The sequence below is a fragment of the Tursiops truncatus genome, chromosome 20 (genome assembly GCF_011762595.2).
Source record: "Tursiops truncatus isolate mTurTru1 chromosome 20, mTurTru1.mat.Y, whole genome shotgun sequence".
In the NCBI taxonomy this organism is placed as follows: domain Eukaryota; kingdom Metazoa; phylum Chordata; class Mammalia; order Artiodactyla; family Delphinidae; genus Tursiops; species Tursiops truncatus.
Genome location: NC_047053.1, coordinates 14,064,116 through 14,089,787, shown reverse-complemented (window position 1 = coordinate 14,089,787; position 25,672 = coordinate 14,064,116). Strand labels below are relative to the sequence as shown.

Here is a 25,672-nt window from a genome sequence, read left to right as displayed (position 1 = left end):
GACCCTGCGCGCTCCCTCCCCGCCGCTCCCGCCTCCCCGGCCGCGCGGCCCCGCGCTCGGCTGCAGGGAGCCGGCGCTCACTGCGCCGGCGGCGACGGGAGCGGCGCAGCCCGACAGGCCAGGAAGATGCGAGCCGGGCCTACGGCGGCGGCCAGCTTCAAGTATCGCCGGCGCCTGTGGAGTGGGCAGCACCGCAGGCCCGCCGTGCCAGGCCCTCTCGCAGCCTCTCGGCCGCCGGCGCAACCCAGAGCTCGCCCGCGAGGCTCCGCCCCCGCCGCGGCTCTCCAGACACCGGAGCCCGCGGGGCGCAGGGCAAGGCGCGGGGACTGCAGATCGCCGGCCCAGGCCCCCGCCTCCGCCGCCGCCGGTGGCCGCTGACGTCAGGGAGGCGAAACCCAGAAGAAGAAGAAGAAGAAGAAAAAAGGCACGAGGGCGGAAGGGGAAAAACTTTATTATTTTTTTCTTACTCTCTTCTGGGGCTGAAGGGAAGGGCAGGCCACTGCGCCAGCGCGGAGAAAGCCGAGCGCGACACCAACCCGCTGCGCGCGGAGGAGCTGGGCCCCGGAGGCCCGAAGGGGCTCCCGGTATGTGGGACCCCCAGGACTTTGAGCGCCACTGGCAGGCCGAGTTCCCTGGGGAGGAGGCGCCTGTCATGCGGCTGGACTCGGTGCCGGACATGGAGCGCGAGCTGGAGCGCAGCAAACTCAACCTGAAGTGGCTGCAACAGGTGCTGGCTGAGGAAAAGTTCAAAGTCGGCTACCTGCAGGCGGCCCTGGAGAAGCGGGACCTCGGCTGCGGGCGCCTGGAGGGCGGAGACGGGGACAGCAGGGGGGCCTCGGCTGAGGAGCCGGCCAGGCCGGAGGGGGAGCCGGCGCCGCTCGAGGAGGAGGGCGCAGCGGGCGGCGGCGGAGACCCCCCGGGCCCGTCGCTCCCCTCCACGGAGGTGGCCGCGAAGGCCGAGAGTCCCCCCTACCTGTGCCAGGACCTTCCCACCTGGCCCAGGGCGGCGGGGGCTGGGGGCGCTGTTCGCAGCTTGACCGCCGCCATCCACCAGCAGCTACTGCAGCCTCGCCTCCTCTTAAGGCCGCGGGAGGACTGCGCGCCCCCCGGCCACGATGGCACAGTTCCCAGCGCCCCGGGAGAGGAGCGGTCCGCCCGGACCCGCGCGGGGCGGGGCTCGGAGGATGACGAGCCGGACGCCTCGGGCGCGGACGATGGGGGCGACAGCAGTGACCACGACTTCGAGATGGTGGATTTGAACGAGAAACTCACCCCCACCCAGTTGCTCGTGACCCCTTGCCGGCCCGGGACCTGCGATGAGGCGGAAAAGCCAGCGCGGGTGTACAGTTCCCATCGCTGGATGCACCTGATCCTCGGGAGCCGGCGGCAGCCGCGCGGGAGCCGCGACTTGGAGCAGTTAGAGGCAGAGGTCAAGGACGGGCGGGGCTCGCCCCCGGCGGCAGAGGAGCTCCTTCAGCGTAGGGCTCGCGAGCCCCTCCCCCCGTGGCGGCGCAAGAGGTTCCTGGGGCTGCCCGAGCGGGACTCGCCCAGTCACAGCTCGCCCGACAGGGGCAGTGACTGCAGCCACAACAGCTCCGACCACGAGGATGGCTCCTTTGCAGGTAGGCGCACCCCTCTAGATCCCCGTCTCTTATATGCTGGGCCTCGCCTGCTGGCCGCTTCCCCACCCCTCCCTGGCACACCTCGCTGGTTCTGTTTAACCTCAGGCGCCTGGGCAGAAGGGAGATAAAATTCACCTGTTTACCTTGAAGGCACTCGTGGAACTTAAAAAAAAGAAAGAGGGTGCAAAGTGATTTCGGCTTGGGCAAGTTTAAGAAAATAAGCATTATGGCGATGGTAGGGGATGAGGGGATGATGCATGCGCTCGACCAGACCAAGGGAGGGAGGAATCTTTCACTTCAGACCTCAGCCTTTCTTCTGTATTGCAACATCACCGCCCTCCCCGCCCCCCCACCCCAACTCATCCTCTACAAGTCGGTGAGATTCCCTTGCACCACCCACACTGATAGTATGCTTCTCTGCAGTAACTTCAGTGGTTCCCATTTCCTCCAGATTCCTTGATGTGGAAGTCTAAATCTTCCACTTAATGTTCTGAACTTATCGCTCATCTTCTCCAGCCTGTACCTTGTGTTCTGGCCAAAATGAAAGAACCCCTCACTGTGGGAAAGGTACATAATAATCCTCACCACCCGCTTCCTTTGCTGACTGTCCCCTTTCTAAGAGGCACCACCTGATCTGTCAGCTTCCTAGGCGCCTAGGAGCCTGAGTGGGAAGGGGAGGGCTTGGAATCATAGAGTTTTTGAGCTGGCCTAGTGCCCAGAGATCATGTCTAGAGCAGTGCCTTCATTTGATAAAGGAGGAAACTGAAGCCCAGAAGGATTAAGTGCTTGTTGGAGTGAGCTGGGACCTCCACTCGGCACTCCTGTCATTTTCTTGCTTCTCCTCACATCTGCCCTCTCTTCTGAGGACAGGACCCGGTCTTAGCCATGTTGTGGTGGAATCCCCTTTCGGTGGTCAGCACAGTGCCTTGCATACAGTAAGTGCTCAATAAATACTTATTGACTAAGTGGATGATTACATTGAATTTTAATTTTATTCAATTGATTTATTTTTGGCTGTGTTGCGTCTTCATTGCTGCACGCAGGCTTTCTTTTTAGTTGTGGCGAGCGGGGGCTACTCTTCGTTGTGGTGTGCTGGCTTCTCATTGCAGTGGCTTCTCTTGTTGGGGAGCACAGGCTCTAGACGCGCAAGCTTCAGTAGTTGTGGCGCATGGGCTTAGTTGCTCCGCAGCATGTGGGATCTTCCCGGACCAGGGCTCGAACCCGTGTCCCCTGCATTGGCAAGCAGATTCTTAACCACTGTACCACCAGGGAAGCCCGATTGCATTGAATTGAATGTGTCTTCCAGCTCCCCAGCTCCCCATAGGTTGGGAGTGGGAAAAGGGCTAAGGAGGAAAGGACAGATAAGGATGTGGGCTGTCCTGTGACTGATGCTTTGCTGCCCCCAGGGACTGTCACGGTCTCCTCAGCCATAGGGAAAGCATAAATTGTCATCTGATTGAGTCAAGCTGTGACCAGGAACTTAAGATGCCTTCCTGCTCGGTGAAAGAGGAAAAAAAAGAAATCACTGATGCTGGGATTCTTCCAAAATCTCCATTATTAGATCTTATCTAGGTGAGCTTGCATTTGAATGAAAAAAACTGTCCACTTTGCTAAAAGCGCATTTGGAATGGCCATCAAGTCATCTGTTGTGATCAATTACACTTACTCATTAGCAGAGACTGACTGCTTTTCCCATAGGTAATGCTTTTGCTGCCCATGCTAGTAACATTTTTATGTGCCCCTTTAACTTGGAGTCTGAAGATTTCACTCTAGTGCCAAGTTCCAAATGCGCTCAGTGGAGGTTACCCAAGTGGCCCAGAGCTGCTTTATTATTTTTTAAATTTATTTATTTATTTTTGGTCGCATTGGGTCTTTGTTGCTGTACGTGGGCTTTCTCTAGTTGTGGCGAGCGGGGGCTACTCTTCCTCGCAGTGTGTGGGCTTCTCATTGCAGTGGCTTCTCTTGTTGCGGAGAACGGCTCTAGGTGTGCAGGCTTCAGCCGTTGTGGCTCGCGGGCTCTAGAGCGCAGGCTCAGTAGTTGTGGCACACGGGCTTAGTTGCTCCGCAGCATGTGGGATCTTCCTGGACCAGGGCTCGAACCTGTGTCCCCTGCATTGGCAGGCGGATTCTTACCACTGTGCCACCAGGGAAGTCCCCCAGAGTTGCTTTAGAGCTGGCCCCAATCCCGTCTCCCCCCGAGACCCACTTCAATCACCCTGCCAGGTGTGCTTGATGCACTGGATTTTCCCCAGGGAGTGATTTTTATTTCTGTGCTCTGTCTCCTCTATCCTTAAGGGCACTCTAGCACATAGAGCACCTTGATTCAGATTAGGAACTAGCATTCCCTCTGGCCTAACAGTTTACAAGAGGTGCTCCCTCTGGGTGGACCAGTGATAAAAAGATTTTCCTTCCTCTGACTTACGACTCCAGCCGGGGCGTATGTCTGGCGCTTGTGGCATTGGCTGACAGTGCCTGGGCTGTTTTTTAGGCCCCATTCCAGGACCCCCTCTGCAGGGCAGGCTTGTGTAGGGAGCCCCCGGAAAGCTGCATGTGGGAGCCCTGCCTCCTGTCTCCCAAACGTCCCCAGTGAGGAAGCGAATGGGGTGGACATGTGTATGCATACATGCATGTAGCACATCCATGCATGCCTATCCATGTGTACACATGTGCACGTAGTCACATACAAGCGTGCACGTGTGCACAGTCTAGGAGGAAGAGCCTCCAGACATATAGGACGCACTGGAGTGGAGAGATTAGGGGCCAGGGTTTTCCCGCTGTGAGTGACAGCCCACTGAAATCAGCATAGTGGGGAGTGAACACATCATGAGGCCTTCTCTGGCCACCTTGGCCTTCCCTGCTTTACTTTTCTCCATAGCACTCACCAAATTACCACCTCAGATGCTACGATTTTGCACGTGGATCTTATTCACTCTCTCTCTCTGGTCAAATGCAAGCTCCAAGAGGGCAAGGATTTTTATCTCTTTCATCCACTGACTTAGCCCCAAAGCCTAGAACGGTGTCTAACACGTAATAGGTGTTCCATAAATATTTGTTGAATGATATATATTTTTTAATGGAATAGAATAGAAAACACCAGAGTGCATTGCACATGGTAATGGTGAGTAATATTCTGTTTTAAAACTTTGTTTCAGTTCTATATAACTGTGTGAGTGTATACTGGGTCCTGATGTAGAATGTGTTTCATGCCGTGGGTTGGGCCAAAAGGTTGGAAAATGCTGATAAAGACCGTGGGCTCTGAAGCCAGACTGCTTGTGTGACCTTGGGAGAAGTTATTTGAATTTTCTGTGTTTCAGTTTTCTCATCTGCAAAATGGGACTAATAAATACAGGTTACATCATACCATTGATATGAAGAGTAAATGGGATATTATTTCTAAAGGACTTTGAACAGGCCCTGGCACACAGTATGCACCCATAGTATTAACTAACTACACCTGTGGGTCATTTTCTTTGAGTTAATACTTCAAAGCTTCCCACTCCCAGATCATTCTGGATCACAGATGGTTCAGTTTTCTTTTCTTTGCTTTTTTTATTGGGGTATAGTTGTTTTACAATGTTGTGTTAGTTTCTACTGTACAGCGAAGTGGAGTTCTCATTAGTTATCTATTTTATACATATTAGTGTATGTATGTTAAATCCAATCTCCCAATTCATCCCACCCCCCCTTTCCCCCCTTGGTGTCCATATGTTTGTTCTCTATGTCTGTGTCTCTATTTCTGCCTTGCAAACAAGTTCATCTGTACCATTTTCTAGATTCCACATATGTGAGTTAATATATGATATGTGTTTTTCTCTTTATGACTTACTTCCCTCTGTATGACAGTCTCTAGGTCCATCCACATCTCTGCAAATGACCCCATTTCGTTCCCTTTTAGGGCTAAGATTCCATTGTATACATGTACCACAACAGATGGTTTGGTTTTCTATGATGCACGTGTTTTTTCTAGCAAGGCTCTGGCTCTTTCTAGAACCTTCCAGGAGCAGGGCAGGACCCAGGGCAGAGTGGTAATCTTGGCTCATGAGGCTCTCTTGCCGGATTGGCCCTCAAATTGTTTCTCCCTCTCCACCAGCAATCAGGCCCATTATCTCTACTCAGAGAACCTCACCTGATGGGGTTTCATTGCACAATTCAGGCTTTGCCTTCCTCTCAGCGTTTGGAGGAGAGCATGTGAGGCCTTACATAAAAAGGCCCAAAGGCAGAGGTTCTCCCCTCCTTGGAAAAGGCCTGTTTTCTCTTAGATCCCCATACCAGGACAGATCCCCATACCAGGACACACTTGGGTTTGTTCTACATGTAGTAGGCAAATCAGGGTTTAAGTCAGTTAGAATGCCAGTTCTTTTAGTATCTTCCCTTTAGCACCTTGCAGCCTTGGTTGGTACCAAGAAAGACTAGGCCACGTTGGCATGGATGCGGGTGGTAATGTGAATGGGGTGGGGTGGGGGTCGCAGAGCTAGAATTAGCCGTGTTGGGTCATGTGTGCTTTGAAGACAGACTTGTGTGTGTGCCCAGGCTCTGCCCCGCAGCAGGTGTGAGGCCATGGACAAGCCACTGGCCTTTCTGCACCTCAGTCTCTATTAACGGAAATAACAAAAGTAGCTAATCTTCCTGGGGGCTTACTTTGTGCCCCCTCCTGTTCTAAACATTTTACACATATTAACTCATTTATACCACACAACAACTTCATAAGACAGGCACTATTATTATTTCCATTTTACATATGATAAGCATGAGACTCAGAGAGCTTAAATAACCCTGCCCAAGGTTACCCAGCTTGTAAGTGGCACTTGGGATTTGAATCTAGGCAGTCTGACTCCCAAGTCCGTGCTTTTAAATAGCAAACTATACTGCCTCAAACAATAGCACCTACTTCCCAGGGTAGTTATGAAAATTACCTAAAATAAAATACTTAAAGAGTTTACTTTCTTCACACAGTGACCATTAAGTGCATTTGTGTGATGTGTATGCATTAGTATTATTTTCTTTATCACTAAAGTCCCCAGAAGACCCCAGTTCATCTGCTGTTGAGGTGAACCGTGAGGGCTGCCACCTGCCCATGGGGCTCCTGCGTGGACTTGGCCTCACAGGTGAGCAGACCACCTGCTGGATTTTAGATCTCCCCTCCTCAGCTGGGAGCTCTTGGGCAGACACAACTGCACACCCACATGTGGAGGTCTTGGTATTTTTGCTTTCATGTTGGCATGCTTCTGTGCCAACCCTGCCAAAGAGGTTGGGTAACATGTCCTTCCAGGAGTTTACCTATCCCTCCTGTAGCCTGTGGCATCCCCTTTGCCACACGTGGACCAAAGCGCGCTCGTCCAGCTAAAGCCCAAGTCAGGCATCCTTTTGACTGGCAGCAGCTATTCATCTGGTATTCTGATGTAGTTCAGATGACAAAATCAATATCATTAATATTTTAAATTGGTAACGTTTTCTCCTTGCATTAAACTTTGCTTAGTGGAAGATGAACAGTCATTTTTGCCAGCCCTTGGAAATCCTTCATTCATTCACTTGTCCATTCCACTCGACAAGGATTTATGCAGGTCTTACTTTGTGCCAAGTCTGTGTTAAGGGTCAAGATGGCAAAAGTCGGTGACCTGCCCTCAAGGTCCTCACTGGCTTTTTTGCTTCCAGGGTAGAAACCAAAGGTTTTTAGATAAACAGCTTTCCAGCAGGTAACTTGTTAAATCCTGAAATGAGTGACTAAGTAAGGACTGCCATTTAGAACCTCAGTGACAGAAGAAGAAAGGATCTTCGATTTGGTCTTCCAAATCTAGGATCTTCCTGGCCCTCTCCAGACAGATGAGGACCCTGGAGCCCTAAAAGTAACCTCAGGGTCACATGCTTATGACCCTCAAGGCAGGGTCTAGGAGCCAGATCCAGGCTCTTTCCATTGCATCCTATGACCTTTTCTTTCTTGGAATTTTAAGCAGAGAAAACTTAAGATGTGAGTCCTATCAAACAGCAGTCCCCAACCTTCTTGGCACCAGGGACTGTTTTCATGGAAGACAATTTTTCCAAGGACCAGGGCGGGGAGATGGTTTCGGGATGATTCAAGCGCATTACCTTTATCATGCACTTTATTTCTATCATTATTACATCAGCTCTACCTCAGATCATCAGGCATTAGATCCCGGGGGTTGGGGACCCCTGCTGTCAAAATCATAGTAACAGGAGCAGCAGACTGTCTCATTTAGCCTCATTTAGTGGGTGGAAGTTATTTGTCCCACTCTATAGGTGAATATGCCGAGGCTGGGAGAGGTGAGGACGTTTACCCAGCATCAAACAGCTCGCGGTGGAGTCAGCATTGGAACTTGGGTCAGGCTTACAAAACTGACACTCTTTAACTTCCAGTATGTAAGGCTGTCCTGGACCAGCTGTAGAATTCCAGATTTCTCTACTACTCAGGAGACCCTGGCATCAGATTCTCCCAGGCTGCCAATGGAGACTTTTTAATCTTCATGGGAAATGCATTTCCTACTAGGCACTCATGTTACCTAGTTCATTTGGAACCTGATGGTTTTTTTTCCCCTTCCCATTAGTGACTAATGAGATTTTTGCTCCAGGAAGAATTCCTTGTGTTCGTTGGATGTGTCTGAATATCTTAAGTCAAAGTATGGAATTTTCAGCCTTAGCTGTGAGGGAGTAATTTTTTTCCCATTCCCTGTTGTGGAGAGAGATTAAAAAACTACTTGAGACGCGTGAGCTGGTGGTTGGCCACGATTCATCTGTAGCCAGAGCTGACATGGCCTCACTGTTTGCTTGGTTCTTTAATGCGTGGTACCCCCCACTCCTCCCCCCACCCACCTTAGCAACATCTACACCTCGTGAACATCATTCGGCCAGGGGGTGTGGGTGGGTTTGTTAACAATGTGTTCCTCCTCTACAAGAGGTAAATGTAACCAAGCCTGAAAACTTTTCTATTCCTCTCATCTGTTTTTCTTCTGGTGAAGAGACTATTCACAAAGCAATTGGCCCTGTGTCTGATTCTGAATCTTTGTGTGTTTTCTTTTTTATAGATTTTGTTTATTTATTTATTTTTGGCTGTGTTGGGTCATCGTTGCTGCGCGCGGGCTTTCTCTAGTTGCGGCGAGTGGAGGCTGCTCTTCGTTGTGGTGCGCAGGCTTCTCATTGCGGTGGCTTCTCTTGTTGCGGAGCACAGGATCTAGGCGTGCAGGCTTCAGCAGTTGTGGCACACGGGCTTCAGTAGTTGTGGCTCGCGGGCTCTAGAGTGCAGACTCAGTAGTTATGGCGCGTGGGCTTAGTTGCTCTGTGGCATGTGGGATCTTCCCAGACCAGGGCTCCAACCCGTGTCCCCTGCATTGGCAGGCAGATTCTTAACCACTGCGCCACCAGGGAAGCCCTCTTTGTGTTTTAAGTCAGGATCTTCATACCTTTTCTTTTTTTTCTTTTTTTTGGGCTGTGTTGGGTCTTCATTGCTGTGCGCAGGTTTTCTCTAGTTGCAGCAAGCCGGGGCTACTCTTCGTGGCAGCGCGCAGCCTTCTCATTGCGGTGGCTGCTCTTGCTGCGGAGCACGGGCTCTAGGCGCACGGGCTTCAGTAGTTGCAGCACGCGGGCTCAGTAGTTGTGGCTCGCGGGCTCTAGAGTACAGGCTCAGCAGTTGTGATGCACGGGCTTAGTTGCTTTGCCTCATGTGGTATCTTCCTGGACCAGGGATCGAGCCCATGTCCCCTGCATTGGCAGGTGGATTCTTACCCACTGCACCACCAGGGAGGTCCCCCAGACCTTTTCTTAGCTTTGAAAGAATGGTACAAACACTTTCTGCATCTGAAAAACGGGCTGGATGTTACCCAGCTTGCAGGGTTGTGAGGCTTACCTTGGACAAGTTACTGACTCGCTCTAAGCCCCAGTTCTGTGTCTGCCAAATAGGGGTGATAATGATAGGACTGTGTCATAGATGTGTCGTGAAGCTTCACTGAGATAATGTGTACAGGGTATGTAGCACACAGCAGAGCACATAAGTGTTTAATAAATCTTAGATGGTGTTACTATCTAAGAGTTACTATCTTCAGTCCAGGAACGTTCAGCTGGCTGAACCAGGCCACAGCTCATACTCACATTTCTTCATGGAATAAAGTCCCCAAGCCTCTTCATCTGCCTCTTTGTTTCCTTTCTTACCCTGCTCCAGCTCCAGAGATGTTTCGCTCCTTCAGAGGGAAACAAGCTTTCTTAGCCCTCCGTGGTCCCTGGTCCTTCCCCAGTCAAGCCCTGTCTCCCCTGCAAAACCATCATCTGACTTCTCCTTATTTCCTACTCTCTACCCACTTGGCTTCGGCCAGTGCTCCTTCTTGCCAGTGTCCTTTCCAGTGCTCTTTCTGGCATTTGAGATGCCCTCCCCCCTTCACTTCCCCAGTTGGAAAGCCAACCCTTCCTTTAAGGCCTGGCTTTTCTGTGGAACCTTGTATTGGTTAAGATATGGGTTTGCTGCATTCGACAAAACCCAAAAAGCAAGATAGAGGTTTACTTATCTCTCATGTAAAAGAATACTAGAGATAAGCAGTCCAGGGAGAGGATGGTGACTCTATGATCATCAGGAATTTAGGCTTCTTTTTTTTTTCTTTTTTTTTTAACATCTTTATTGGAGTATAATTGCTTTACAATGGTGTGTTAGTTTCTGCTTTATAACAAAGTGAATCAGTTATACATATACATATGTTCCCATATCTCTTCCCTCTTGCATCTCCCTCCCTGCCACCCTCCCTGTCCCACCCCTCTAGGTGGTCACAAAGCACCGAGCTGATCTCCCTGTGCTATGTGGCTGCTTCCCACTAGCTATTTTACGTTTGGTAGTGTATATATGTCCATGCCACTCTCTCACTTTGTCTCACTTACCCTTCCCCCTCCTCGTATCCTCAAGTCCATTCTCTAGTAGGTCTGCATCTTTATTCCTGTCTTGCCCCTAGGTTCTTCTGGTCTTTTTTCTTTTTTTAGATTCCATATATATGTGTTAGCATATGGTATTTGTTTTTCTCTTTCTGACTTACTTCACTCTGTATGACAGTCTCTAGGTCCATCCACCTCACTACAAATAACTCAGTTTTGTTCCTTTTTATGGCTGAGTAATATTCCATTGTATTTATGTGCCACATCTTCTTTATCCATTCATCTGTTGATGGACACTTAGGTTGCTTCCATATCCTGGCTATTGTAAATAGAGCTGCAATGAACATTTTGGTACATGACTCTTTTTGAATTATGGTTTTCTCAGGGTATATGCCCAGTAGTGGGATTGCTGGGTCGTATGGTAGTTCTGTTTTCAGTTTTTTAAGGAACCTGCATACTGTTCTCCATAGTGGCTGTATCAATTTACATTCCCACCAACAGTGCAAGAGGGTTCCCTTTTCTCCACACCCTCTCCAGCATTTATTGTTTGTAGATTTTTTGATGATGGCCATTCTGACCGGTGTGAGATGATATCTTATTGTAATTGTGATTTGCATTTCTCTAATGATTAATGATGTTGAGCATTCTTTCATGTGTTTGTTGGCCATCTGTATATCTTCTTTGGAGAAATGTCTTTTTTAGGTCTTCTGCCCATTTTTGAATTGAGTTGTTTGTTTTTTTGATATTGAGCTGCATGAGTTGCTTGTATGTTTTGGAGATTAATCCTTTGTCAGTTGCTTCATTTGCAAATATTTTCTCCCATTCTGAGGGTTGTCTTTTCGTCTTGTTTACGGTTTCCTTTGCTGTGCAAAAGCTTTTAAGTTTCATTAGGTCCCATTTGTTTACTTTTGTTTTTATTTCCATTTCTCTAGGAGGTGGGTCAAAAAGGATCTTGCTGTGATTTATGTCATAGATTGCTCTGCCTGTGTTTTCCTCTGAGAGTTTGATGGTGTCTGGCTTTACATTTAGATCTTTAATCCATTTTGAGTTTATTTTTGTGTATGGTGTTAGGGAGTGTTCTAATTTCATTCTTTCACATGTAGCTGTCCAGTTTTCCCAGCACCACTTATTGAAGAGGCTGTCTTTTCTCCACTGTATATTCTTGCCTCCTTTATCAAAGATAAGGTGACCATATGTGCGTGGGTTTATCTCTGGGCTTTCTATCCTGTTCCATTGATCTATATTTCTGTTTTTGTGCCAGTACCATACTGTCTTGATTACTGTAGCTTTGTAGTATAGTCTGAAGTCAGGGAGCCTGATTCCTCCAGCTCCATTTTTCGTTCTCAAGATTGCTTTGGCTATTCGGGGTCTTTTGTGTTTCCATACAAATTGTGAAATTTTTTGTTCTAGTTCTGTGAAAAATGTCAGTGGTAGTTTGATAGGGTTTGCATTGAATCTGTAGATTGCTTTGGGTTGTAGAGTCATTTTCACAATGTTGATTCTTCCAATCCAAGAACACGGTATATCTCTCTATCTATTTGTATCATCTTTAATTTCTTTCATCAGTGTCTTATAATTTTCTGCATACAGGTCTTTTGTCTCCTTAGGTAGGTTTAATCCTAGATATTTTATTCTTTTTGTTGCAATGGTAAATGGGAGTGTTTTCTTAATTTCACTTTCAGATTTTTCATTATTAGTGTATAGGAATGCAAGAGATTTCTGTGCATTAATTTTGTATCCTGCTACTTTACCAAATTCATTGATTAGCTCTAGTAGTTTTCTGGTAGCATCTTTAGGATTCTCTATGTATAGTATCATGTCATCTGCAAACAGTGACAGCTTTACTTCTTCTTTTCCAATTTGGATTCCTTTTATTTCTTTTTCTTCTCTGATTGCTGTGGCTAAAACTTCAGGCTTCTTTTTGCTTTTCTGTCTCAAGGTTGCCTCATGGTCCAAAATAGCTGCTGGAAATCCAGCCATCACATTCAGGTTTCAGACAAGAATTAGAAGAAAGGGAGAAAGGACATAAGAGTGAGTAGCAGCTGTTGGTCTGCCTTTTAAGGCACTTTCCTAGAAGGCTCTCATGACAATTCCTGTTTAGATCTCATTAGCCATCTCTAGCTACAAGGGTGGCTGGGAAATGTAGTATTTTATCTGGGCATATGGCCACCTCCAATAAAATAGGGGCTCTGTTACAAGGAAAAATGGAAGAATTGATATTGAGTAGGCAACTAGCAGCCTCTGGCACAAGCTTTTTCCAAGTACTCCAACCCATCTTGTGGTTCTTAGAGTGAGCCCCACATGTACACAATTGTTTTATTATTGTGCCGTCCATTAATTCATTGACCCAATGAACAAATAACAACTGAACCACTGCTCTGTGCAAGGCACGATGCCTTTTATACGTTTACTGTTAAGTGTTGCTCTCAAACCTAAGAGGTTAGCTGGCTCCTTGAAAGCAGGGATCAGGGCTTATGCTTCTTTTTCTCCCTCACAACAGTATCTTTCACAAGGCTGGGCACACAGCAGGTACTTGAAAAGTACCTGGTTGATTTTCTAATAGTCGCAAAAGAGAAGCTCAGAGAAGACTTAAATTCCCTAATGTGGTACTGTGCCCAACAATTCTGGTTGTGTAAGGTTTGTTTTGGGTTCAGTCTGGTTTTGAGGAACCATAGCAAGGAGAGTGGGGCCTGGGTCATCTCTAAACATCAGGGCTGTGTTGTGGCCACACGGACTTGTCCAGGTGTTGGGGTGGATTTGGCTATTTTGCAAAACTGGATTCTGTTTGGATACTAAACTAGAATGATAAGCAGAAATGTCTGCACCCGCCTGACTTTCCTTAACACTGCTCTGTCTGTGTAGCTGTTTTCACACTGCATGAATCGCTCCCGTTATTTCTGCACTGCATAGCTGCAGAGTAAATCTTCAGTCTTTCCGCAGTGAGCATCAGCTTCTGTCCGTGTTCCTGTCTTCCCATTCGTTCCCTGCTCTTGTCTGCCTGAGATAAGACTGTCTGAAGGGAGGTTGCCTAGAGCGTATGTCACATCTTGTGGCTGAGAAAATGATTGTTTTAAAATTTTTATTGGCACTTAGGAAGAAAGGAACTAGAAGATATTTTGCTTCTACAACCTGCAAGGCACTGTGTTACATGCTTAACCTACATGGTCACATTTAATATTCAGAACAGTCTACTGTTCTGTTCTTACTGTAAAGAAAGTAATACTATTCTCATTTTGCAGATGAGGAAACTGAGGCTCTGACCTGTTAACTAACACGCCCAAGTTTGCTTAGGGCTAAGTGGTGGAATTATTTTTTCTCCCATTAAAATAATTAATTAATTTTATTGAGAGATAATTCACATACCATAAAATTCACCTGTTTAAAATGGATAGGCATGGTTTTTACTATATTCACAAAGTTGTGCAGTCATTGTCACTCTCCAATTCCAGACCATTTTCATCAGGTCAAGTAGGACTGTTTCGAGCCTAGGCTTCTCCTACAACTTTGACATTTCCTTTTCTAATTTGCCACATGCAGTGATTTAAAATAACTAGACTGGATTTGGAGGAACATCAGGGCTTGTTTGGGTGAGATATATACGTAAAAAGAGCATCGCCTCTTAAGTCGCTTTCTTCCCATTACTGCAACAGTCCTGGTGCCCCTTGAATTGCTGCAGAATGGGGCTGGCTTTAATTTCTCTGGGCCCCATCCTACCCCATTTGTGTTTCCTGAACTTGGGGCAGGGGGCAGAATATCCCAAACTTGAGGTTCCATGAGCACCCCTCATTCCTGCCCTGGGGTTGTGATTGATATGGTGAGAGGCACCCTTATTCTGACCTGTATCTTATTTGTCTCTGTAGCCCCAGAATGTCGTAGTGCCTGACATAATGGGAGATGCTCAATAAGTGTTGATGAATACCCAGAGGTTTATTCCATTACCTCTAATGTAAATCACTGCTATAACTTATTGTTCTGCCCTTAGCCTTTCTCCTCCAGCCCCAGTTATCTTCCACATTAAAGACAAAGCGATTGCTCTAGCCCCTAAATCTAATGAGATTAGACTGCAGTGATCATACTGGTTGACTGTCCCTTTAAAAGACTTTCCCCCAAGTCCTACCTAGCAACTGCTACTTCCATGCTATTGGCCAACACTGGGTCATATTGCCCTTAGCTGCAAAGAGGGCTGGGCAATCAAGAATTTACACTCTTCAGCCTCTATAGTAAAGAGTGTTAAGGGAGAAGGGGACTGTGAATGGCTTTTGGAAAACCAGCCCAGTGTTGGCTCCACAATCCTCCCCTGAACTTGCGCATTCATTTGAGCAATTATAAAATGATTTAAAATGGTTTGCCTCTCTGTTTTCCCCGCTGGATTCCAAGCCCCTAAATTGTGTGTGTTAGAGGATGACCATTTTTAAAAATTCTAGTATCCCTGCCCCTAACACCATGCTGGCATACGGTGTTTATTGAACAATAAAAGAAAGATTGTACATTTTCAAGTAAGAATTTTGTGGGATTGGGACTATCTGGGCAGACTCTTGGGGTCTTTAAGCATTTAAAACCTTTTTCATTTTCTCTTCCCCTTCCTCTTCTTATTCTTTACCTTTCTCTTCATCTCTTCTTCTCCCTTCTCCTCTTTATTTTTGGACCAGTAGGATAAGATGTATTCTAGAGCTGTGATTCTCAAGGGATGTGCTGGCTTCTTCTTCCTGAAGCTATTTTCAAACATTACATGCCCCAAGGAGATTTTGATGTCTGCCCTTCTGGCTTACTACCACAATCCACCTGCCCACCAGTTGAGAATTTGCCATTTTGTGCCCCTCTTCCTGAGAGGAGTGTGCTGTTTCCGGAAGGTGGTCAATGCACAGAAAGGCCAATATTCAAACCTGCCCAACTAGGCCCTCCCCAACTCATGAAGAACTGTGCTAGTCATTAGGACCATAAACTAAGCATTTTGGTTCCCCTTTGCTGTCCAGGAACATGGTAGGTAGGATTATATTCCTGGTTCCCTTGAAATTGAGTAGGACTATTTGCCTAGTTCTAACCAATGAATTTGAATGGAAGTGATTGTGCAACTTCCAGACCAGAGCATTTCATGCTGGTATGAGACCCTTCAGAGCACTTTTTTCCCTTTGCTATTGCAACGTATACTGTTCCAAATGGTGGCAATTTTGTCAGCCTGGGTCCTAGGGGGAGGGCAATACAGAGCAGAGCTCCTATTCAACCTTCAGTGGACATGTCCTAGAGTGAGAAATAAACCATTGTTATTTGAAGCCACTGAAATGTTTGGTGCTGTTAGTTACTGCAGCATTACCTCATTTATCTTGACTGACACAAACACCTGACTTATTTTCATACAGAAGAATGGCTCTCTGAGCCTCAAAACTCAAAGTAATTTCCTGAAAACCTCTAAGTTCCCTTCTCACTAAGGCCAAGTGGTAACCATAGCTGTTTGTATGTGTATATGAGAGGGTAGGTCTCAAAAATGTGAAAAACAATGTTAGAAATGGCTAAACGGTTTCACCATTGTTTCATTCAGTGATTTGCTGGAGGGATTTATAAGACCCAATAGCAGATTGTACGCATGGCTAAGTTTTTTTTTTACAGAGGATACAGAGCAAAAGCAAGAAAAAATATATGTATCAACAGACTCCAGAGAGGTCCAGCACAGGCTTTTGATGTCCTTCCTTGTCTTAGGCCATATTGGAATGCTCTCTCTCTAACAGCAAACACGAAAACATATATGGAATATCTTCCCCTAATGAAGTCTGTTTCAGTCTCAAGGTTTGAGACTGTTTTTTACCATAAAGAATAGATTATACCTATGCAACTTTGTTTATTTGATTGACAGAATAAAACACACTTTAGGGGCTTCCCTGGTGGCGCAGTGGTTGAGAATCTGCCTGCCAATGTAGGGGACGTGGGTTCGAGCCCTGGTCTGGGAAGATCCCACATGCCACGGAGCAACTAGGCCCGTGAGCCACAACTACTGAGCCTGTGCGTCTGGAGCCTGTGCTCCACAACAAGAGAGGCTGCGATAGTGAGAAGCCCGTGCACCGCGATGAAGAGTGGCCCCCACTTGCCACAACTAGAGAAAGCCCTCGCACAGAAACGAAGACCCAACACAGCCAAAAAATTAATTAATTAATTAACTAAAAAAAAACCAACAACACACGCCTTAGGATAATATTTTATCCTAGTATTTATGCAAATAAACAACCTAACCTTATACCTAAAGGAACTAGGAAAAGAAGAACAAACAAAACGCAAAGTTAGTAGAAGGAAAGAAATAATAAAGATCAGAACAGAAATAAATGAAATCGAGAATTTAAAAAAATAGGAAAGATCAATGAAACTAAGAGCTGATTCTTTGAAGAGATAAACAAAATTAATAAACCTGTTGCCAGACTCATCAAAGAAAAAAGAGAGAGGACCCAAATAAATAAAATCAGAAATGAAGAAAGAGAAGTTACAACCAGCACCACAGGAATACAAAGGATCATAAGAGATTACTGTGAACAATTATGTGCCAATAAAGTGGAAAACCTAGAAGAAATGGATGAATTCCTAGAAATGTACAATCTCCCATGACTGAATCAGGAAGAAATACAAAATATGAACAGACCATTACCTGTAAAGAAATTGAATCAGTAAAAACAACAACAACTCGCAACAAACAAAAGTCCAGAACCAGAAGATTTCACAGCTGAATTCTACCAAACATTTAAAGAATTGACATCTATCCTTATCAAACTATTCAAAAACATTGAAGAGGAAGTAACACTTCTGAACGCATTCTACAAGGCCAGCATCACCCTGATACTGAAACCAGACAAAGATACCACAAGAAAAAGAAAATTACAGGCCAGTATCACTGATGAACATAGATGCAAAAATCCTCAACAAAATATTAACAAACTGAATTCAACAGTATATTAAAAGAATCATACACCATGATCAAGTGGGATTTATCCCAGGGATACAAGGATGGTTTAATCCCTGCAAATCAGTCAATATGATGCACCACATTAACAAATTAAAAAATAAAAATTATATGTATCGTCTCAGTAGATGCAGAAAAAGCTTTTGACAAAATTCAACATCCATTTATGATGGTAGGATATTAACTTCATTTATGATGATGGAATGCCTAAATGTCTGATTGCCCAGATCTCTGAGAAATGTGATTTCCTCAGGGATTTTGCACACTTGGAATGAACATGACACTTAGAAAAGTTGCAGAAGTACAATGCAATTTTCCAAGGTCTTTGTCTGTTGATTAGATCGGGGGTGGAGGGGCTTCCTCACAACCTACTCACCACTTACACTGTTATTTCAAATCATAAAGAACACACTTGTAAACAAAAGTTTGAAACTATCAATCTGTGATTTGGGGATACCTGACTATAATGATATGGTTTTGCCATGCCGAGTGTTTAGTACAAGTATATATTACACACATACTTTAATCAGTATAATCCCATAAGACCAAGTATTATTATTCTTATTCTATAGTAATAATAAGTCTAGAAACGAGTCACTTAGCTAATAAAGAACAGGAGGCTTCCCTGGTGGCGCAGTGGTTGAGAGTCCGCCTGCCGATGCAGGGGACACGGGTTCGTGCCCCGGTCCAGGAAGATCCCACATGCCGCGGAGCGGCTGGGCCCATGAGCCATGGCCGCTGGGCCCGCGCGTCCGGAGCCTGTGCTCCGCAACGGGAGAGGCCACAACAGTGAGAGGCCCGCGTACCGCAAAAAAAAAAAAAAAAAAAAAAAAAAAGGCAGGGCTAGGAATAGAGCCCAGCTCTTTCTGGGGCCAGAGTTACTCTACTCCATCTCACCACTAACTCTTAATTTCTCCAGGCTACGGCTCCTCGTCTCTAAAATAAGGTGATTGGACTAGATGATTTTCCAGGCCTACTTTTATGAATACCAGTAAATTGGATGAGCTGGGACTCTGTACCAAGTAATGGTTAAGAGCTTGGCTTTGAATCAGAGGAACCTGGTTTGGATCCAGGCTGCAGGCTGCTTGTTACTTTGTGCCCTTAACCAAGTTACTTCACTTTTCTATAAACCTATTTCCTTTTCTGTACAACGGAGATGATTATATCTCACCTGATGTTGTAAAGACTAAATGAAATAATAGACAGAAAATATGTAGCACAGGGCCTGGCATACGATAAGCTCTGTATAAATGCAGACAGCCGCCGGTATGGTGCTCAAGAGCATACCGTCTAGGACCACATTGCTTGGGTTTGAATCCCCGCTCTGCCACTTAACTGCTATGTGACTTTAAGCTAGCTTAAATTTTTTGTGCCTCAGTTTCCTTATCTTAGACTGAGTGATAATAATATGATATCAATACCTAATTAAGTGTGTGTGAAGATTCAATAACTTGATATATAAAGCACTCAGCACCTGACACTTAGTAAACAGAGCGTGTTGACTAATTTTATTATTATCACAAACATTACTGTTGTTGGCCATTTGCATCGCTGAAATAGACAATAAGGGTGAAAAAAACGGTATCTTGCTCATCTTGTTGCCTGGTCATATCCTTAATTGAAACCCGAGGCTTCTGGAAATCCTGCAGTTTGAATAATCCAAGAGCTGAAGCAGTGGAGCGTCCAATTACGGATGCCTCACGGCTGGAACCCTGGGGAGGAGGTGAGGTCTCACCATTGTCTAGCTGAGGTTGTGGTCCTTTTAGGAAGAAAGCCCTGCTTTGTATGCAGCTGCCTTGCCTTCGGTTTGGCTGCATAATTGCGCCTTTTTGTTTTATTTTAAAGCATCTTGAGGAATTCAGAGTCCTCTCCCGCTGACAGTCAGCAGAGAAAGCCACTGAGTGTCACATCTCTAATGAGCCTTGTGGACACTCTGATGGCCCCACTGAAGCAGCCAGGCAGGGAGCGTGCAACACAGGCCTGTGCCTACATCCACAGGCTCCCTTTGAGCACAGGCCACCACGCTGAACTTCATTATGGGGCTCCCTGTGCGCCCCCAGGATCTCCCATGCCTGTCCTCATTGTCTCAGGAGGACATGGCATTCTTCCTGAATGCCGGGCTTGTTGGTAACCTTTGTGGGCTGGCAGTGAGAAAACAGAAATTAATTATTCATATCAGTGGGCCTGAAGAGCTGTTGTTTGCAGAGTTGAGTCTTCTCCTGGCTACCAGACCCAGAATTCCCCAGGGCCTCTGGACAAGCAGAAGGTGGTGTGATCCTTGGAGACAGCTGCTCTGAAAGCAGGGATGGCAAGTGTCTGGCCCCGGGCTACATGCTACATGCTTTGTCTGGGCTTCAGGGGGTTAAACCAAAATTGAAACAATTTAAAATTGGGAGATTTTTACATAAAATCTGGATATCTGAGTTTTCTTGAAAGATGGGAAGGTCTACAATACATGTGGAGATTACGGGTAGCGCCGAGTAGCTGACCCCTTGAGATTGGACATGATTTCGCTGACTGCTTCAGCTTCCTCTGGCCCCTTTATTCACTCACATTGTGAGAGGTGTGTGTGTATTGTGGTGAACAGGGCTGCCTGGCCTTGCATCCTGCCTCTGCCACTTACTAGTTATGTGACCTTAGGCAAATTACTTAACCTCTGTGGGCCTCAGTTTCTGCATCTGCTAAATGGGGATTATAACCGTTTACCTCACAAATCTGTGAGAACTAAATGAGTTAGAATAAGTGCTTAGAATAGTGCGCCTGTCACATAATAAGTACTGCTTAGGTGTTAATATATAGTAGTATTAACGCTACGTACCTGCCTAGTGTTTTAGGCATTTGAGATGATAATCCTTGTGTTACACAGTTTCCCATAGAAGGAAAAAAAATGTATTTATTTCCTAGTGTGTGTCTTAACTCACTAATAAGTGTTTACTCCCTCCTCCAGCTCCTAAGCTCAGCACCTTGGAATGTAACAGAGTAGTGCTACCCACCGTAACAAAGTGTCAGTGGCTTAACAGGCTAAGTGTAGTATATGTACATGTTCCTGATGGGCAGGTTTGCTTCCCATGGTTGCTCAGAAACCAGGCTCCTGCACTCTTGTGGATCTGCCCTCCTCTAGATCTCTGTGGTTCTCAGTTATCAGGGAGCACTGGAGAACCAGAGAGTGAAGACACACTTGCTGCTGCTTCTTTTTTTTTTTTTTTTTTTTTGCGGTACGTGGGCCTCTCACTGCAGTGGCCCCTCCTGCTGCGGAGCACAGGCTCCGGATGCGCAGGCTCAGCGGCCATGGCCCACGGACCCAGCCTCTCCACGGCACGTGGGATCCTCCCGGACCGGGGCACGAACCCGCGTCCCCCGCATCGGCAGGCGGACTCTCAACCACTGCGCCACCAGGGAAGCCCCACAGTTGCTTCTTAACTCTCTTAGCCCAGAACTGATATCCATTTCTTCTGCTCATATCCCATTGGCAAACACAAGGCACATGTCCCCTCTTAGAGGTGGGGGTCTTGGCAAATGTAGCCCCTGACTGAACAGCTGGTTCCCAGCAACAGCCCTACTCTGGGGCAGGAATATTTGGTGAACCCTCAACTGTCTTTGCCACCACGGTCATATTAAATAAGCTCCGAATCAGCATCTCCCTGGACCTATTTTCTTGTTCCTTTTCGCCTATGAAATGTCTCCAAGGGTGACTGCCTTGTTTTTGTTTGGTTTTGGGGGGGAAGAAGGAGAGAAACAACCATTTTATTTTTTCATCTCATGCTTCAAATTCATATGTACCATAAAAGCATTGATTTAGGATATCAGAATTAGACTTGAGCATAGTGTTTTGTCTGGGTTACTTACTTGGAGGGAAATACAACTTAGCCGTGGTGCTGACATGTACATTAAAATAACTGCCAAATTAATGGAAAAATGACATTTACAATCAGAATGTTTATATTCAAATCTTAAATCTCTCCGACTTTCTTCCTTTATATTGGGTTCATTGTAGACATTTAGCATTTGGCCTTGTTAAGATAGGTAATTTAAAAATTAAGGCAGTCACTCATGGGGAAATAGGAAGAGAGAGAGAGAGAGAACAATAAAATATACTAGATAAATTCTAAATATTGATGAAAGCCAAAATAAAATTTTAGGTTGGAGGAGCTCTCTAATAGCTAATCTTTAGGATTGAGACACACACACACACACACAAAAAGAGCATTTCACGTCTCCTCAAAATAAAAAGTCTTGCACTGCCTTTTTTTAACCAGTTTGTTTCTTTGGAACCACAGATCCTGTCATCTTTGAAGACATGCGATCACTGTGGGGTTAAGACAGTGTCTCTGCTGCAGTACACACACAATCCCTGAGAAGCCAGCGCAGAAGAACTTCTTCTGAGTTAGGAATGACCTTCAACCTCTGTGGCCTTAATTCAGACGAAATAATATCTGCTTAGTCACCTAAAACAGGGTCATCTTCCTGATTTTAGATGCCCCTGAATTTGCTATTTGGGTCCCAAACTGCCTGACACCTCTCCCTGTACCCGGAATCACAGGCTTCGGGTCAATCACTGGCACCACATGGAAGGAAAATCCAGAATCTTCAGTTTCACGTCTGACCACTTCCCAACCTGACCCGACTCCCACCCCAAGCACATTACAAAATCAAGAGGTTTTAGAAAGTGAGAAGTGGAAAGAGCCAGGTTTCTCCCTTGGTCCCAGGCCGCAGCTTGTTTGCTGCCACGTCTTGAAGAAAGATCTCTGTTAGGAAAAAAAAAACCTCTGTGGATCTGTCTCATGGACAGATGGGTTGATTCTCTGTGACTCCATTCCAGAATTTGCTAGGGAATTTCACAGTCCTTTCGCTGTTTGATGAAAAGGTGAAAAATCTCTGGCGTCCAAACTGTGATCCCAAACATGGCTCCTCCCCTAGGACTTGTCTTCGCATCTCAATTTAACACTTATATCATTCTGCCCCTTATGATGGTCATTTCAGGGACTCCCCCACCTCACAAGGCCTGCTGAAGGTAGGAACTGGCTTATGGCGGTAAACAGTGCAGGCTCTGGCATCAGATTTACTAGTTGTGAGGATTTTTAAAAGTTATTTCGCCTCTCTGTACCTAGTGAGCACTCAGTAAGTCATGACTCATTATTATTTACCCTCTCTTTTCCTAGCATCTGCCACAGTATCTTTTGTGTCTTGCCTACTTGACAAATGTTTGCTGGTTAACCTGAAAGAATAATTGAGGAACTTACTAAACTATCATTCTTCTACTTTTGGAATAATCGAGATGAAGTACTGACTGCAAGTCAGAATTCTCTTTAGGGACACTGTAAAAAGACAGATTCCTGGGCTTCCCTGGTGGCGCAGTGGTTGAGAGTCCGCCTGCCGATGCAGGGCACGCGGGTTCGTGCCCCGGTCCAGGAGGATCCCACATGCCGCGGAGCGGCTGGGCCCGTGAGCCATGGCCGCTGGGCCTGCGCGTCCGGAGCCTGTGCTCCGCAACGGGAGAGGCCACAGCAGTGAGAGGCCCGCAGACCGCAAAAAAAAAAAAAAAAAAAAAAAAAAAAAAGACAGATTCCTGTTACCAGAGCCCACTGAAGTGGAATCCCAGTGGATCTGGGCAAAACCTGGAATCTGTATTTTAACAGGTCCAAGGGGATTCTCAGCAGCCAGCCCAGCTCCCCAGAGTTCGGCAGGCTTTGCTAAGTGCTTGGTATGAGGTGGTGGTCAGTGTCTGGTGTATTTCTTGTTGTTTTTGATGTGCACTTTTATAGTTTGTTTCATTGAAAAAGAAATTGTATTACAATTACCACCAAATGTGGAAAACAGAGTTAGGCTATGTACGTTATCTCTCTGGTTTTGTTTTTTTTCAAAAAATGTTATTGTGTTAAAATACACATAATATAAAATGTATCATTTTTAACCATTTTAAGTGTACAGCTCAATGGCATTAAATACACTCAGAATATTTTGTAACCATGACCACTTCCATCTCCATAATTCTTTTCATCTTGTAAAATGAACTCTATACCCATTATACCCCACCCTCCACTTCCCACTGGCTCTAGCAGCCACTATTCTACTTTCTGTCTCTAGAAATTTGTCTATTCTGTGAGTACCTCATGTAAGTGGAATCATACAGTATTTGTCTTTTTATGACTGGCTTATTTCACTTAGCATAATGTCCTAGGGTTCATCCATGCTGTAGCAGATGTCAGGATTTCCTTCCTTTTTATGGCTGAATAATATTCCATTGTATGTATACGCCACATTTTGCTTATCCATTCATCTATCCATGGACACTTGGGTTGCTTCCATGTTTTATCTATTGTGAATAATGCTGCTATGAAATTGGTGTACAAATATCTTTTTGAGACCCTGCTTTCAATTCTTTTGTATGTATACTCGGAAGTAGAATTGCTGGTTTATGTCTGGTGAGGCCCTTTCTGTCCATACAGCCTAAAGGTTGACATTAAAAAGGAAGCCAGGGCTTCCCTGGTGGTGCAATGGTTGAGCGTCTGCCTGCCGATGCAGTGGACACGGGTTCGTGCCCCGGTCCGGGAAGATCCCACATGCCGCGGAGCGGCTAGGCCCGTGAGCTATGGCCACTGAGCCTGCGTGTCCGGAGCCTGTGCTCTGCAACGGGAGAGGCCACAACAGTGAGAGGCCCGCGTACCGCCAAAAAAAAAAAAAAAGAAATCTCCAGTTTACTTAAGAACTTTAGATGCTTCTAAGCAAAATGTGGAAGGAAAAGCCCTTTTGAGTTTGTGTGATTAGATAAGGAGTTGCCAGACAGTCGATTAAATAATCCATTTGTGTTAGGAGCCAGCGAGCGGTTAGAGGGAGGAAGCAGCCCGAGGTGACCTTTGGCCCGAGAGCAAACACAGCAGCAGAAAGCTGAGTGACATTTGGATGGTGGAACAGAGAAATCCATTGAGATCTGCTATTTCAAACCACCTGGCCAGCTGTGATTTGAATTATGTAGGTGACCCTCTTGCTGCCCCTAGATAGTGATCATGGTGTTTGAAGGTGTCAGGTTCCAGGTGTGAAGGCTCACCCACATTCATTCTCCCTGCTGAGCTCTGGGGAAGGAGGTCACTGGGGTAGGGTCACTTCGTTCCAACCAGGTGACAAGTGACAGCCCCTAAGTCCCAATAGGCAGGCTGAGTTTCTGCCTCTCCGAATTCCATTACTTTCTGCCTCTCTCAAAGAGATCAGCCTTCACTGATTTATCAACAGATTTAGGTGGCATGAAATACGTGTGTGTGTGTGTGTGTGTGTGTGTGTGTGTGTGTGGTGTTTTCTTTGGCAGGAGAGATCAATGTGATATTAAGATGACAGTTTTGCTGCAATTTGTAAATTTGCTGAGTTTAAAAACAGGCAAACCTGGCGGACTTTGATAAATGGAACTTTTTCTGGTAATTTTTAAAAGTTACTGTGAGAGCATGGAGTACTTATAACCTCCACACCCACCAATAAAAAGGTCAACAAAACACCTTTAATTCTCAATGTTTATGGGGTATCTAAATCACCAAGTATTAGAGGGTTAAAAGAGAAGGATTTGGACAATAAAAATCACCTACTTCAAAGCAGGTTCCCGAGAGTAAAGCATTGCATGTCTGATTTTATGGCCACGAGAGACCAGTTCTGGGCTACCATAAACTCCTTCTATCTGTGAAAAAGGGATGCAGGCACCATTAAAGCAACCTTTATTGACACCGGAATTGTGCCAAGCAGTGAGCCAGGGGAAAGGGTTCAAATCTCTGCTTCAAGATCTCACAGTCTCACTGTGGGACTAGGCTGGTAAGCAGGTTTTCACCACCTAAGTGTATAGACAATAGAGACCCAGGCTAAGGGCTTGCCATCTTCAACTGTCTCATAAGACCCAAGGTAGGTCTTTATAAACTGTTGGCAGCCACTGCTGTTCAAATACCAACCACACCTTTGCTGGATGACCAGTAGTTATGAAAGTGATAGCACCGGCTCCACAATCTTGAGGGCATACCATTTGGCACTTTTCCTTATTTCTTCAGCTCCAGTGCCCACGTGCCTTCCAGCAGAAAGTCCAGCAGTTCCTGAAGCTCTCCCTCACAGAGTCAAAGAAGGAGCAGTGCTTGGGGCTACCATACCCGAGTCTCCTTAACAGGAGGGGCCTCTCATTTCACAGGCCAACAGATGTCCCTGGTACACAGAGCAGTGGGAATGCACTGATTGAGACCTAGCACAGGCTGCTGCTATCCTTGGAGAGAAGACAATGTCC

General features: G+C 46.0%; 1 protein-coding gene across 2 annotated transcripts in view; it reads left to right on the top strand.

The window, feature by feature from the left end:
- The first annotated feature begins 409 nt into the window (after nt 1-409).
- The window catches only part of ABR (ABR activator of RhoGEF and GTPase), a 178,440-nt gene continuing 153,177 nt past the window's right edge, over nt 410-25,672 (top strand). The window contains exon 1 of one of the 2 annotated variants that reach the window (XM_073797882.1): nt 410-1,622. In XM_073797882.1, coding sequence (XP_073653983.1) covers nt 587-1,622 — 1,036 coding nt within the window. In that variant the 5' untranslated portion in view covers nt 410-586. The remainder of the gene's footprint in view (nt 1,623-25,672) is intronic. The other variant, XM_033848366.2, reaches the window with a different exon arrangement.